The sequence below is a fragment of the Hakea prostrata genome, chromosome 2 (genome assembly GCF_041222555.1).
Source record: "Hakea prostrata isolate BN-2017 chromosome 2, UWA_Hpros_2, whole genome shotgun sequence".
Lineage (NCBI taxonomy): Eukaryota > Viridiplantae > Streptophyta > Magnoliopsida > Proteales > Proteaceae > Hakea > Hakea prostrata.
In genome coordinates, this window is record NC_142601.1 from 14,533,384 (window position 1) to 14,548,832 (window position 15,449).

Consider the following 15,449-nt stretch of genomic DNA (forward strand, 5'->3'; position numbering starts at 1 on the left):
GTAGGAGCCATCAATGTCTTCGGTACCTGCAGATATGTCTAACAAAAACAATTGCAGAAAGGAAATGAGTTCAAAGAACTCAGCAAGGCGAATCGTTCCACAATACACAAATCATACGATACAAGTCACAATATGATGCGAGATGATATGAGACAATGATGATATATGATTCTAACTTTGAGTATGCTAGTCTCTAAGGTAGACATGCTTTAAGCCATAGCACCATACTTCTTTAGGTCGTCTGTCACTCCCCCTCAATCATACATGATATCTTGGGTCTGCCGGGGTAATTGGGTAAAGTCCTCATCATAAACCATGGTTGGGGATTAAGTCACCACTCTCTCACATCACCATTGGTATAAGTATTGGCGCATGTCACGGCGAAGCCTAGCCCAATGCAAGTCATCCACTCATTCGTATCATGTCAGATCCGGATACTTTCCCTATGGCACTGACCAACTCGGTTCCGTATCCTTCACACTAGAGTCAGCGTATCCTATGGCTACAACCAACTCGAACTACGGACTCATCAACCCTATTGGTCATCCACAAATGGTAAACGGGAAGCTCTCACATCCTCTCACGAATCGGTTACCGGTCTTGAGCGCCTGTGAGCCCAAGTCTATCCATTTGCAACCCTACCAATAAATGGCCCCTTTCGGGTATCCGCAGTATGGTTTATATACTCTCACGGGGTGGTTACCGGTCTTGAGCGCCCATCAACCATACTCTACCACGGGTCGTTTGGTCTCAATACCCTTCCGATTCGGGTCTGATACAACAAGGATAGTCCTAGCCATACATCTAAACAATCCTATGTATGTCATCCAATAACCCGGGAGAGTGTCTATGGACACCTTCGGAGAACATCCCATACTATTCCCCCAGATGTCCAAGGACAGAAGTGTCGGTAGGACACTTCTCAATCCCAAGTCATACTTAGTCATTCACAAACTCAATCTCATCATATCATACATGATCAATAATTCATCATATAAACAAAGGCGTAATATAACATGATTAATCACATACGTAATCATGAAGAATAATTAAGCATGATATTCCGAATGACATGTAACATACTATTACTGATATAAAATGCATACAACAGTCATACATGGCTAAGGAGTACACATATGAAGTATATCTACTAAGTTTCCAAAGTAGAAGTAGATTTGTATAATCAACGTACTTGAGGTAACGACCGTCCTTACCTTAATCGAGTCGGGAAAAATATCAAGAGTCACCAAGAATAGCCCAAAAGTCAGTGTTTGTACCCTAGACAACATATAATTAACATTAGAGAAGAAAGCAATCGAATCAGAGGTCAGACGAAGCAATTTGGCCAAAGACAGAGTTGCTGTCATATCTTGGTCGATTGGCTGGTTGACTGTCAGTCGACCAAAGCTAAACAATAACGGGCAGAATTGGGGATTTGGCCCGAAACTGATCTTCCGGTGCTCCGATCGACACGAAACTTGGAGGGCATGATTATGGCAATATGGGGACACTACCCACCAAAAATTATCACGATCCAACAGTCCAATTGTGAATACCCAAATTGAAACCCTATGTTCTATATGCTAAACATCACATATTGAATTGGAATTGATTGCAATAGCAAGAATTGATGGGGAATTAATTAAGGGGATGATAAGAACTATATTAGAATCAGGAATCAATAGTAATTCAAATCTATCATACATCTGCACATCAACTTGAATTAAAGAATATGTTGAAATGAAAGGAATCATGGGATTGTAATGTAGGTGGACATAATCATAGCAAGAATGAATTGAGATTGATGGAAATGAAAGGGGAAGCTCATGGCCAAGTGTTTGCAAGGTTGCAGCACTTCAACCATGGTCCAAAGATTATAAATTAATAAAAGATTGAGTAGATTAGAAGAATACTAAGAGAAATCATACCTTGAATTGATGATTGAGATGGAAAACCAATGATTGGAGTCAAAGATCTTCACAAACACCAAGAAATGGCCTAGGGAATGTCACTCTTCATTCTCTGGAGTGCCAATGATTGGGGTAGACCTTCATTCACGAGTTCCAAAAAGGTAGGGTCAAAATGGTAAGTGATTTTTGTAATTTTCGAATTTCATTACTGCTGGTCGACTGGCTGACCAAGGCTGACAGCAACCTTAGAACAACGATTTGGAAGGTCAGACTGATCCGAATTGAGTCGGGTTTTCTCCTACAAGTCAATCAACAAGTCTAGTTTCAAGAAATACCTTTGGATTGAGCACGGGGGTTCAATAGGTGCTTCAACTAATTCAATCTTCTTCGGTGCGCAGATTTTCACTAAACACTGACAATGTGCTCAAGTAAGGGGCATCACTGTCAATGTCCATAGGCTCTGGATCAAGCATCGAATCTTCAACTAAGAGGGCCCACAAGTCTCTTCTACCTCCACTTCGGGTCTTCGGACCTACAATAGTACAAAATTCAGGCCGGGTCAGGGTTAGGATAAGGCCGGATTTTACAGCTCTTGAGCGCCCACAAATCCCCATTACTACCACGGGTTGTTCAATCTCAATAACCCTCCGATTAGGGTCTAATACAACAGGGTCATCCTAGCCAAACACTGCTAGACAGCCCTAAGTATGGCAACCAACAATTTAGGAAGGTGTCAATGGGCACCTCCGGAAACATCCCATAATATTCCCGTTAATGTCCAAGGACAGAAGTGTCAAAAGGACACCTCTCCATCCCAAATCAACTTAATCAATCACAATCAATCATAGCATACACCATTCTAGTACATACATAGAAAGCATACATTTATATGATCCATCTCATATAAAATTGATAATAAAAGGCATTCATAAATTAAAGAATGCAAGTAAGTAATGCTACTTTAATTGAAGTAAGTATATCAGTAGTATATTCATAAAAGAATCTAATTATGGTAACAAATCCGGAAGATTCTAATATGGAACCAAGATCACACAATCTATGTACTTATGGAAGTAACCATCCTTACCTTATATAACTTTGAAGAGAATCCCAAGAATCAAGGAGAATCTTTCTAAACTTGGCAAGAAGATCCTAAACAAGTATACATACCTTATTAGGAAATAATTCAAAAAGGCAGGAGATCAAACGAATCAAAATAGACCAAGAAAAGAGCTACTGGCTTCATTGGTCGATTGATTGGTTGATTGGTCCAATCGACCAATCAGTCGACCAACAGTGACAGTGACAGACAGTAAGGGCGTCCTTATCAGAAAAATGGATATTTGTGATCCGAAACACCACTAAACAAGAAGGGGATTACTAGGACAGTGTATTGGTCTAAAGAGAAATTCAAAACCCTAACAACATCAAGTCCTAAAGTCACAGAATAGGAATTAAAACTTACCATAAATAGGTCAGTCAAGGTTCTTGGAGAAATCATGGCAAATTCATGGAGGGGAAACTAAAGAATGATAGATTACTAATCTAATAGAGAAATCATGGAAAACTTGTACATAACTTCTAGAAAAACAGATCTAAGATTGAAGAACTTTGAATAAAAAAAATGAGAAAGAAGATAAAGACATGGTTTCCTTCAAAAGCAAATGATGATCTTGATTAAGATCATCCATCAAGCCTTAAATCCGTAGGAAAAACAGAGAAATGAGTGGAGTGATGGTTGCAACAGAAATGCAACATCAACCCCACTGTTCTCAGTCAGAAAAGAAAAGAAAAACTAAAGAAAACTAAAGATGGAGAAGAGAGGAGGGTGATCACATACCTTGTGATGCAAGAGCAAGAGAAATGATAAAGATCCAACAAGAAAACCACCAAAGGTATAAAGGAGATGACTTGGGGAGAGCTCTGGTTCGTTCCAGAGGTAGAGGAGGCAGAGGAGGCAAAAAGAACTCGAGCATGCACTTAAATAGAGCAGCCAAGACCTAATTCAGCTAAACAGATCTCATTGGTCGATTGATTGGTCTACTGGCCCCAATCGACCAATGGAGACAGCAATGCCAGAATGCATTGTTTTGGTCATAACTTCTTCGTTTGAAGTCCGATTGATCCGAAATTTGAAAGGGAACCTTACACAAATATACCATGACTATCTAGCATGAATTGGACATCATCCATGGTCAAAAATCAGTACTTTATAATTTGGGAACATGAGTTTCTAAATTGGGAACAACATGGTTTTCATAGCAAACTCACCATGGATTCAAGGGAAGAATTAGAGAGAACAAGGCTTCACTCAAATGGAATATCAAAAACATATCAGAGGCAAGAATAACTAATAAAAAAAATCAAAAGAATACTAATCCTAGAATGAGAGGAATAAAAAATAAAAACTTACTAAAATACTTATATCGATGATCAACGTAGAAGGCTATAATGGCTAGAAAGAAAGGGGAATTGATTCAAAGAGATGAAATTCATTAGAATAGCAGAAAAGGCTAAGATCAAACATGTTAAAAATTAATTAGAAAAGAAGCTACAATAGAATGGTCATGCTGTCCAAAACTCAATCAAAATAAACGAAGAATTGAGGAGATTTACCATGTGGTTTCAAGGAATGCATAGATTGATTAGGGGTTCACTCTAAGAAATAAGGAGATTAGAGAATAGGTAGTTACAGTAGTGTAATACCTTCTCCACAATCAAAACATCAAGATAGAACAGTAAGAAGAAGAAAAGAGAGAGGAAGGAGATAGAACACTGAAATCAAGGTCTAACTTCAAGGTGTAACATTAAACTAACATTTCTTTACCCAAAATAGATAGGGTGTCCTAGCTAGGTTTTGGCTGGATTTCACAGCCAATGCCACGTGTCAAAATTGTGTATAATTTAGGAGACAAAGGTAGCAAATTGACCATAAACAAAATAAAAGTAGAGACTAACAATGCTTTTCACCAATCCCAATCACTTATTTCATGTTGAGGTCCTAAAAAACAAAAAAATAAATAAAATCTGGAAAGAAAATTACAGCACAATAACACAATGCATTGATGTGGTGAGTTGACTAATAGACAATAAATTATAATAAAAATTAGGAACATAAAGCACATCATAAAGGTGAATAGAAAAAGATATGTGATCAGTCCCTTTGTGAGTCACTGGGACAGATGTACCATTGGGTAGTTGATAGGTCTAGAATGAGCATGAGGTAAAACATTATTAAAAATATGTAAAGAGCGACTTATATGATTAGTGGTGCCTGTACTGATGGTCCAATAAGATGAAAAAAATGGAGGAACAACAAATAGACTCACCAAATAGATTGGAAGAAGGTTGAGAGCTTCCAATATAATTTCGTAAACTGCTAGTACTGTTTGGCGGTGAGAGATGGGCTAGAGCTAGAAGCCACAATAGAAGTCGCAGTAGTGGATGAGGAGACTTGAATCTATCACTTTAAGAGGAAAAACATGAAGTTTAAAATGTCCAACCTTCAAGTGCCCTTCATGTTCACAATGATCACATTTAGGTCATGATGGATAAGTGCCAGAAGAATGACTAGTACAACCATACTTATTGAGAGTAACCACAAGGGCAGCGACATTAGGATGAGTAGGTACAGAATGAGTAATCTATAATTCTCATTGTCACTCTTTTTGAAGAGCCATAAAAAACACTTTATTGATATGAGGATGAGGTTCAATGTCCAAAATCTGGTTGCTAATAATAGAGTAGCTATCGTTAAGGCTCATCTAAGAATTGAAATACCTTTTCTCCTTACTGTAGCATTGTCAATTCTCTTAAGCCCCATAAGAGCATTGTGGAATGATGGAAGTTGATGCCAACTCATCCCAAAGAGCTTTCGATTTATTAAAAATATACCAAATTTGAGTGTGGTTACTAATGGTTTACTTCAAGTGTTATATGTGAGTGGCATTCCCTTCAATAAAATGCTCGCCAATTATTCCAAAGGTCATAGGCTATATCAATAAAAGTCACTGAAGATATAGTTCTGGAGAAACAATATTAAGAAACCAAGACAAGACCATGTCGTTGCACCTAATCCAAGCAGTGACTGCTGTAGGTGGGGATGAAGGTTTAGATAAGGTGCCAATAAAAAAAAACAACTTTATTCTTGGCAGAGAAAGCCATCTGCATACCCCATTGCCAAGTATGACAATTATCGTCAGTGAGGACTTGAGTGACGAGAGCAATACCGGGTTTGTCAAAAAGAGAAGATAATAAGGTAAATGATAACCACCAGATTCAATGGTGGACATCAAAGCATTCAAAGTGGCAGCCATTGTTGCACCAGAAGAAATAATAACAATTCTCAAAATCAAACCGGGCCAAAAGAAAAAGGTACTGCATCAGCCAAGATCAACTTAAAAAAATGACAATGTGATTTGCACTCCCAAGGCCACTATGATCTCATTTTTGTTTTTTTTTTTTTTTTTTTTGGGGGGGGGGGGGGGGGGGGTAATGAAGACCACTATGATCTAATCAACAAGATCCAACTTGCTAAACAACAGCTTCGACAATGGAAGCTAGAGAAAGATTAAGATCCCGATAATAGCAGGGAAAAAAATTTGTAGTAGCTACGACAGAGTAGATCGAGAACCTTAACTGATAATATGTTAATTGTAGAATGTGATATAAAACCAAGGAGAAAGATACGAGATTTGGCCGGAGGCCTACGTCCACAATAGAAATGATGCTATTTAGGTTTTTGTTAAATTTAGGGTTTCACAACAATCCACAATTTATAGACTTAATTCCACCACCTTACCTTCTCTACCTGGGTATAGGTTATGACCCGATCCAATACAATTTAACACAACGTATAGGTTTATTTGTTGCTAGTGACCATACATGCCTCATTAAGGCTACTCAGTTCCAATCATCCAATCTTCTCAACCCTAATCCCCCTCTTGTTTTGGTCGGCATATTAATTTCAAGCCACTTTGTAAGTAACCAAGTCTGAGTTCAGTTTTTTAATGGTGCGCAAGATGCCAATTATAGTCTTGAACAAAATTCATTTCTAAGCCACGGTTCCCATGACTATTGACTTGAGTTGCACAATTGTCCATCATAGGATACTGTTTTGTTCATCCAATAACCTAGCCTTTTTTGTACTTTTATTATCAACATAGAGTAGTCACTTATAGTTGGAGCCTCAAAAGAGAATGACACACCAAGGTACTTAATCAAAAATGTTCTAGGAGCAACATCTAGGATGGAGGTAAAATGACCCATAATGTCATTTGAGCAATTTGCGCCCCTCCTAATCACCCCCCCCCCAAAAAAAAAAGGACAATTTTTTTGTAGTATTATTGGAGAAGTCCAACACTTGTTAGAAGCTCATGTAGGGTATTCGAGATTTTTATGTGCAGCAGTTGTTGCTGGCTGCTACCGACGGTGCTGATCGTGCCACGTAAGCAAAATTTGATTGAACGGTTGAGAATCAAATGGCAGGGTATACTTGTAAATACTAATTTTTATTTTTACATTTTGAGAAAGTTTACTAATTTAAAAAATGAGGTCCCTCATATACCCCACTCCCAAATCCCTCTTTCATTTTGTCTTCTCAGATTGACGTGACTTGGGAGCATGCTTCCTTGAAACCAGAGCACTCCGGGTAGTTTTGTTCGAACCAAATCCAAGGGGTAAGTGCACGAAACTATTGTTCCTCTAGCTGCTGAACAAGCCAATATATCTATGAAAGGCCAAGTTCCACGGAAGGACTCCCAATGAGGCAATTGGGCACGTAACATTGGCGAGCCAACAACTGAAGAACTCTTAGCCATGAAGAATCAATCTAGAAGAGTGAGAACAACTTAACAAGAAAGCTTTCTTTCTTTCCACTTCAATTTTAGAGGAACCAAGAGAGTGATCAAGACATATTACAAAGAAGCAGAAGGAGCAGAAGAAGAAGAAGAAGAAGAAGAAGAAGAAGAAAGAAAGAGCACATAATGGATCAACGATTTACCTTGGACTTCTACATCCTTCCCGAAGGTTGTATCTTGAACATTCTATCCCTCACATCTCCTCTAGATGCGTGCAAATTGTCAGTTGTCTCTTAGATTTTCTGATCGGCAGCCAGTTTTGATTCGGTTTGGGCAATTTTTATTTGCAGCTATTGCCACTGGCAGCAGCTGAAGGTTGAGATTTCGCCACCTATAGTAAAACAAATTCAACAGTTGTGATAGAAGATATGGGGATATCCATGTAAATACAAGTATTTTATTTTACATTTGAATATTTAATATTTTTGAATTTACGTGAAACCCCCAGGCTCTTCCTGACTCAACGCTAGTCTTCAACACGTTGAGCACCGAAACTAGGGAATACCTCCTGCTGCTCCTATCACCCAGCTCGATCTCTTAAAATGTAAGCCTCACACAAGCGCACACACACATACTGTAAACAACCCCGTATTTCTAACCCGAAATCCGTATTGTAGGTCCGATAACCCGAAGGTCTAGTCGGGTTAAGTTTTGGAGTGTCCGGAAAGAAGTCCATGATCCATACCCTGAACCCATGGATTTGAATTCCCTTGATGATGAATCTGCCTTAAGGGAAATTGGATCTCTGGTGGAAGGCAAGTGGCATTTGGAGATGTCTGGAATGAAGGTAAGACCTCCCCCATGTGTTGAGTAGGGTTAGGTTGAGGTTGGGTGTCAACCCCTTAAGCAAAGAACCCTTGTACAACAATGTACTAGGGGGCGGTTGCTTAAGGCAATTGATTGAACCCAAGCGACCGCCATGGTATGCTTGCGGGAAATTGCCCTAATTTGCCCCATGTCCTCTATAAATAGCAAATCCCGTGTTTTTAACTAATTATTATATTTGGGGTTGCGGTTTTGGACGTCTAGGAGGCAGAGAACATGTGATGGTAGGTGAGGAAAGCTTGGATTGCGATATGGATCTATTCCCCTCGTCTATTTGCTAATCTGGTTGAGGTAAGTGAATCCCTTTCACTCCTTTCTCTTCTTTCAACTTTGGATTGGTGTGGGATCCATCTCCATTATGTTGGGGTGACCTAATTATGATTGGCTGGTTACCCTAATCAATGTGTTTGAGAAGATCTTGTCCGAAAACGAATCCCTGCATTTGAATAAAGGATGGATCTAATCAAGGGAGTTGATTTGGGTGTTAGATATGTTTTAATTTTAGGTTGTTGTTTTGCTCCTTTGTTATAGACTTGTTAAGATTGAAATTCAGATTAAGATCATCCCAAAATTGATTGAAATCAGATGATCAAAAGTCTGAATTTCGGAGTTGGAAAATTGTCTGTAACAGGGGGTGGTCGCTTGTGGAGATCGCTTGACCCAAGCAACCGGCTGGGTCATAGTAGCTATGTGAAGTTGTTTGTTGCTCTGATTTGACTAGTGACTCTTGTGTATTTTTGTAACCCTATATTTAGGTGTTCTCTGAGTCTAGTGAAGGTCTTGTAATTGTGATTGGATTGCACTTTAGTAAGCTTTTACTTAATTATAGGTAAGGACATACATTCTTATCTTTATGCAATTACATATACATGATGAATTTGCTGTTTTCTTTACTATTCTTCAATCATGCATCTTGCTGTAACTGTATAAAGTGTGTTGATCCTATTGTATACTTGTTGTTTGTGATGTTCTTTTATGTACTTTATCATTTATGATATTGAACAACTGGTTGTGGTATGATGGTGAATGACGTAGTGTACTTGTGATGGAAAGGGTATTCCATTGGGATATCTTGGCTTGAGATATTAGAGGGCTGTGGTATGAGACACATGCTCATTGATGCCTCCAGCATTATCATGACCACTAGATGACATACCTAGGGAGTCTAGAATTGCATGGCTACGTACCCCACATACTACTACACTTTCGGTAAGGGAATTGAAGCTAGATGACCTGTGACGATGGTGACGTGACTCTGTTTCATCCTACAGCGGTAACCAGTCCGTGCGGAGATTCAGTGGTCCACTGTTGTTCATGCAATGGTAGGGTTGCATATGTTAGGGTTAGGCTCATGGATGTCCAAGGAGCTGACTGAGTGTCGTGAGGAGTCATGAGAGCATCCGCCCCAATAATATGTGGATGACCATAGGGTTAGGGAGTGGAGTCCAATAGCGGTAGCTAGTCCGTGAAGGTTCTTATTCCTAGGTTGCAAAGGATACATAACTGAGTTGGTTGGTGCCATAGGGGAAGTATATGGACTTCTTGTAGTGTGTTACCAATATGATTTGCATTGGTTTAGAAACCCCGACATGCGCTAGTACTCATTGTCAATGGTCGTGGTAAGAGAGTGTTGACTTAATCCCTGGCCATGGATTGCCTGGTGTGAACTTTACCCCTTTACCTAGGATCCCAACAAAGGTAACCAGCTCGTGAGGGATCAAAGTGACTAGACCTACCTAGAGGAGGGTTGGGGTTATGTCTTAAAGCATGTCAACTGTCTAGAGACTTGCATAGTTAGATCTTAGTAGCATTCATATTTTTGCATATCATTTATATCATATATGCATTACTGATTGTGTTGACATATGGATGAGAAATGTGTTATCCTTACTGAGTTCATTAGAACTCATTCTTTTTTCTTTGTATGTATTATATAAACTACACAGATGGTTGCACAACGATGGAAGTTGAAGGTGATCCGTATGAAAGACCCCTCTTGTATGAAGAAGATGTGGCATTGTCAATGGGGGATGGAAATAGCTTGTGCGGGAGCTCTTGCGGATGCATGGAGTGCGCTTATAGCACCCATTGATGGACAGAGGAGACAGATTGCCTAACATTTTGCTGACCGTCTGGAGAAAAACTGGAGAACCATCTTCCTTGCTAAACTTGAATTGCAGTTTTTAGCTTTAGAGAAAGAAACTGGAAATAAGATAATTTAGTTTATTTTTGTTTGCTTCCGTTGAACTCGTTATTCTTTTTGAACATTGATTCTTTCCTTTATCATTTTATTGGAGTATTTGGACTCCTGTAATCCTTTTATTAACTATTGAACTTGCTCCTGCTCTTGATTTATCTATACTTGCATTTATTATTATTGATGGATAAGACCATGGATCCTGTGAGGGATCGCACCCACGGGTTGTCAGGCGGGTAACCGAGACCTGCAGGTGGGGTGTGATACATACACTCCTCATTTCTAGGGTTTTTTTCATCTGTTAGCAGTGGCCACAGAAAAAAAAAAATGAAAAAGGAAAACCCAAGGATCAAACAAAACTAGGGTTTTGAAAAAACACAACATTCTTACCAGTAGGAATTTGCCTATGATTTTATCAACTGATATGTTGATATAGAATCTTCATTGCGGGTTCTCGTCATTTTCTTGAAAAGATATTAGATCACAATGGGACACTTTCAAATGAGTAACGCTTACCATTCCATTGGTCACACAAACCCTTCGATGACTTATCGGCTACCTTGCTTGAGGAATAGTTTCACCAAAATGGAGACAAACAGGAATAACGTTCGATCTTGTTTCTGAGGGTGGCAGAAACAAAAACTGGAGCTGTGCAGTGCCGGGTGGGGGTTGCGTGGTGGCAGCATGCGCTACCGGAGGATATATTTTCGTCCTCGCGAGCCATGTCGTGGAGCTCTCGTTTTGGATGTATGATGGGAGGAGGAAAGTTCACTTGTAACAACGATGATTGGACGTGAAGGCACCCTCAGATTTGTTTGCAAAGCAATCGCTTGAAACAAGGGCTGTCATTTTGTAAATTGGAAAAGAATGTAAAAAATAAATACATATATACCCATATATTTACTCTTGCCACTGTTGGATCAGTTCTAAAATACGTGGCAACATCATGATTGTTGGCTGCAGGTAGCAAGGTTGCTGCAAATAAAAATCCCGGTTTGGGAGGGGTTCGTACCTTTTGATATCAGCCAAATCCTATCCTCAGAGGTTTTGCCGCTGCGGCCTGATTTCTCGTCTAAGAAGGAGCTTTCTCTCCATCTATCCAATAATCCCCTTCTCATCGATAACGGTTCCAAGGTAAAACCTATATTGATTTCTCATTCAATTTCGTTTAATAGCTTCTATAGGTAACCCTGAATGCTATTGTTTTATTGTTATCACAGAGCTTCTCATTGGAGAGATGCAATGGGAAGAAGTGTAATATGACTCCCAGTGAGGCAAAATGAGAGAGGGATTTGGGGGTCAGGTATATGAAGGACCTCATTTTGTAAATTAGTAAACTTTAAATCATTAAAATGTAAAAATAAAAATTAGTATTCATAAGTATACCCTTACCATTTGATTCTCAACTGTTCAATCATATTTTGTTTACATGGCGTGATTGGCAACAACCATTATTGATTATAAAAATTTGGGTATTAGCCGATCAACATGTAGCTCTCCCAACGAGGAAGAGATCATCCACAAAATACACCAAAGATATCTCTTGCATGATCTGATGTGACCAATTTGATTAGGTTTACCAAAATGAGCACTTTGATTGGAGTATTCTATTTGCATAAACTCTTAGCCATAAGGTGAGACGAAAATGTCTTTGTTTTGCGGTCTTATTTGACCCATTGGGATTTTTTTTTTTTGGTAAATGACCCATTGGGATTGAGCTGATGGGTAGGGACCCAAGGACACCGGGTTTCTGTCCCGATCGACATTTCAACGACCCTCTTAGCAGCCGAAACCATTTTAAACCGTTGGATTTAGGTTTTGAATTTTCGTAACATACCCTTTGCAGATTTCCCCTTCCGTCCGTTGCCTATAAAATGAGCTTAACTTGAAGGTTTCTGTTACACTGTGTTGCAGAGAAGGCAAATTAGGGTTTTCGACAACCCTTTCTCAGTACTAGCAGCAGCAAATCAGAGAGGTTAAAGAGACGGCTTGTGGCTGTCCGCCTTGACAGAACTTTGCTTCGTCTTGGCCCTCTTTGTTAGATCATTTTTTCTTCTTCTTTCTTTAGGTTTAGATTCTTTCTGAAACTCGATATTTCTAGCAATGGCGGTGAAACCAACGAAGACCGAGAAGAAGACTGCTTATGATCAGAAGCTATGCGAGCTTCTTGATCAATACAGTCAGATCCTAGTAGTTGCAGCCGATAACGTGGGTTCGACTCAGCTTCAAAACATTCGAAGGGGTTTACGTGGTGATTCAGTGGTTCTGATGGGGAAGAACACCATGATGAAGCGATCCGTTAGGCTTCACGCCGAGAGGACCGGGAACAATGCTTTCCTGAATCTCGTTCAACTCCTTGTGGTATACTCCGGACATCCATTAACCTCAGTTCTAGGTTTCTAGTTATCCTTTCTGTGAATTAATGTGATTTTAATTATTCATTGCTTTTGATGATTTCAGGGGAATGTTGGGTTGATTTTCACAAAGGGTGACTTGAAGGAAGTCAGTGAGGAGGTCGCGAAATACAAGGTAATGTGTTGATTCGATTAAATTTTCATTCTTTTACTGCCATTTTATTGAATTTATTTTGCTGCGGATTAATACCATTTGAAGCGGAGAGCAGAGTTCTCGTATTTTCTATCTATATAAAATGTAGAACCGTCACCCAAAACTAAAAATTTTATAACTTAATATTTGTCATATTTGTCATTATTTATGCTTGGCATTGTATATATTGTTTCTTCTCTAACTGAATGTGGTTGTACCTCATTATCACCTTGGTACAACTCCTTATGGAAAGAAGCAGGTTGAGTGAATGCCCTGGTGCTTTTGAGTTGGCTCAACCTGCTTTGGAATTGGGTGGGTGGGGCAAATTAATTCTTATTTTATCAAACAACTTCCAATACTGCGTATACTTGGTGTTTTATTGAAGTAACTTAACATGTGTTACACAGACACACTCTCTTGAGCTTCCAGCTGCTTCACTGTTAATGTATTAAGTTTCTATCAATTATTCTACCCAACGGGGTTTATGAACTTGCGTTGTGGGTAGTTCACTGTAATGAGCTCATTTATTGAGTTGGTCTGTTTTTCAAATGCATTTTGGCCATAATGTAAATTGGTAATGATGTTTCAGATGCTTCTCTTCCTAAGATCTATGTAGAAATGTGAATTAAAGATGTTGGAATTATGGATCCTGCAACTTATGATTATTTGTGTGTGTAATACTATGTTTCTGTTTCATATGAACAGGTTGGAGCTCCTGCCCGTGTTGGACTTGTTGCACCCATTGATGTCATTGTCCCTCCTGGCAACACTGGATTGGACCCTTCTCAGACTTCCTTCTTTCAGGTTGATAATTGTCTCAACTCTGCTATTTTAATTTTTAACTGGAACTCTGCACACCAATATGGTTTTTCTTTTTGGGCCTCTATTCTGAGCCATCTACTCTCAGGTGCTCAATATCCCAACCAAGATTAACAAGGGTACCGTTGAAATCATCACTCCCGTTGAGCTCATCAAGAAAGGTGAAAAGGTGGGATCCTCGGAGGCTGCACTGCTTGCAAAACTCGGAATAAGGCCCTTTTCTTATGGTCTTGTTGTAGTATCTGTGTATGACAGTGGCTCAGTTTTCCACCCAGACGTTCTTGATCTCACTGAGGATGACTTGATGGATAAATTTGCACTTGGTGTTTCCATGGTCACCTCCCTATCATTGGCAGTGTCCTACCCCACTCTTGCTGCTGCACCCCATATGTTCATCAATGCCTACAAGAATGTTTTGGCTGTTGCAGTTGCAACTGAGTACTCCTTCCCACAGGCCGACAAAGTGAAAGAGTACTTGGAGGTTTGTTCTGTCAGCTGATTCTCTTAAGTACTTTTTACTTTTGAAAATGCCTTCTCTGTTCCTTTTGATGGATGATCTGTTAATTGTGAGTCCACTAAGCTAGTCTTTTTATTCACAGGATCCAAGCAAGTTTGCTGCAGTTGCTGTTGCCCCCGTTGCTGCTGCTGCTTCTGGTGCTGCTCCAGAGGCTGCTGCTGCCAAGGCCGACGAGAAGGAAGAGCCCGCTGAGGAGTCTGATGATGATATGGGTTTCAGTTTGTTTGATTAAGTAGTTTCGTAGGGTTTAATTTCTGCTATAGAGATCTGAAGCATTTTTTTTTGTTTTTTGCAACACAAGACGATTTTGAAAGCCTGAAATTTTGACTTTTTTGGTGCACTTTAATTTTTCTCTTAATTTCACAGTTTTGACAGATACAGTTGATTTTGGTACTTACACAGCCAAAATGATTTTCTTTGAATGTCAATTGCATTGATGTTTTGCATTTGCTTTCAGAGCATATTGGTAAGTAATGGGAAGCAGAACCATATCATTAGATTTCTGTTTTCTTTTCTACCATAGATAAGATCTTCTACTTGAATGTCTCCACAAATTATGCATACATGGACTAGCTTTACCCTTGGGTATGCCAAACCGTTTTTCTAACCTTCCCTGGCTAATGCAATCAAGCCGTAGCACTTGTTTTGGTCAATCTTAAAATCTCTGGAAATTCTGTTTTGCCACACTTGCTGAAGGCGCTGGGCATTGGGCATTGGGCATCAGCCATGCGGCAAATGCCGCCGCAGCCTGAGGCCTTCCCATCCATCTTGCCCCA

At 39.5% G+C, this 15,449-nt stretch overlaps 1 protein-coding gene across 1 annotated transcript; it reads left to right on the forward strand.

Annotated features, from left to right (window-relative positions):
• The first annotated feature begins 12,677 nt into the window (after window positions 1–12,677).
• On the forward strand, window positions 12,678–15,121 carry LOC149023856 (large ribosomal subunit protein uL10). Its single transcript, XM_089144334.1, has 5 exons — window positions 12,678–13,151; window positions 13,251–13,319; window positions 14,043–14,141; window positions 14,245–14,637; window positions 14,756–15,121. The coding sequence occupies exons 1-5, from the start codon at window positions 12,894–12,896 to the stop codon at window positions 14,903–14,905; spliced, it is 969 nt and encodes a 322-aa protein (XP_089000460.1). The 5' UTR covers window positions 12,678–12,893; the 3' UTR covers window positions 14,906–15,121.
• The last annotated feature ends 328 nt before the right edge of the window (window positions 15,122–15,449 follow it).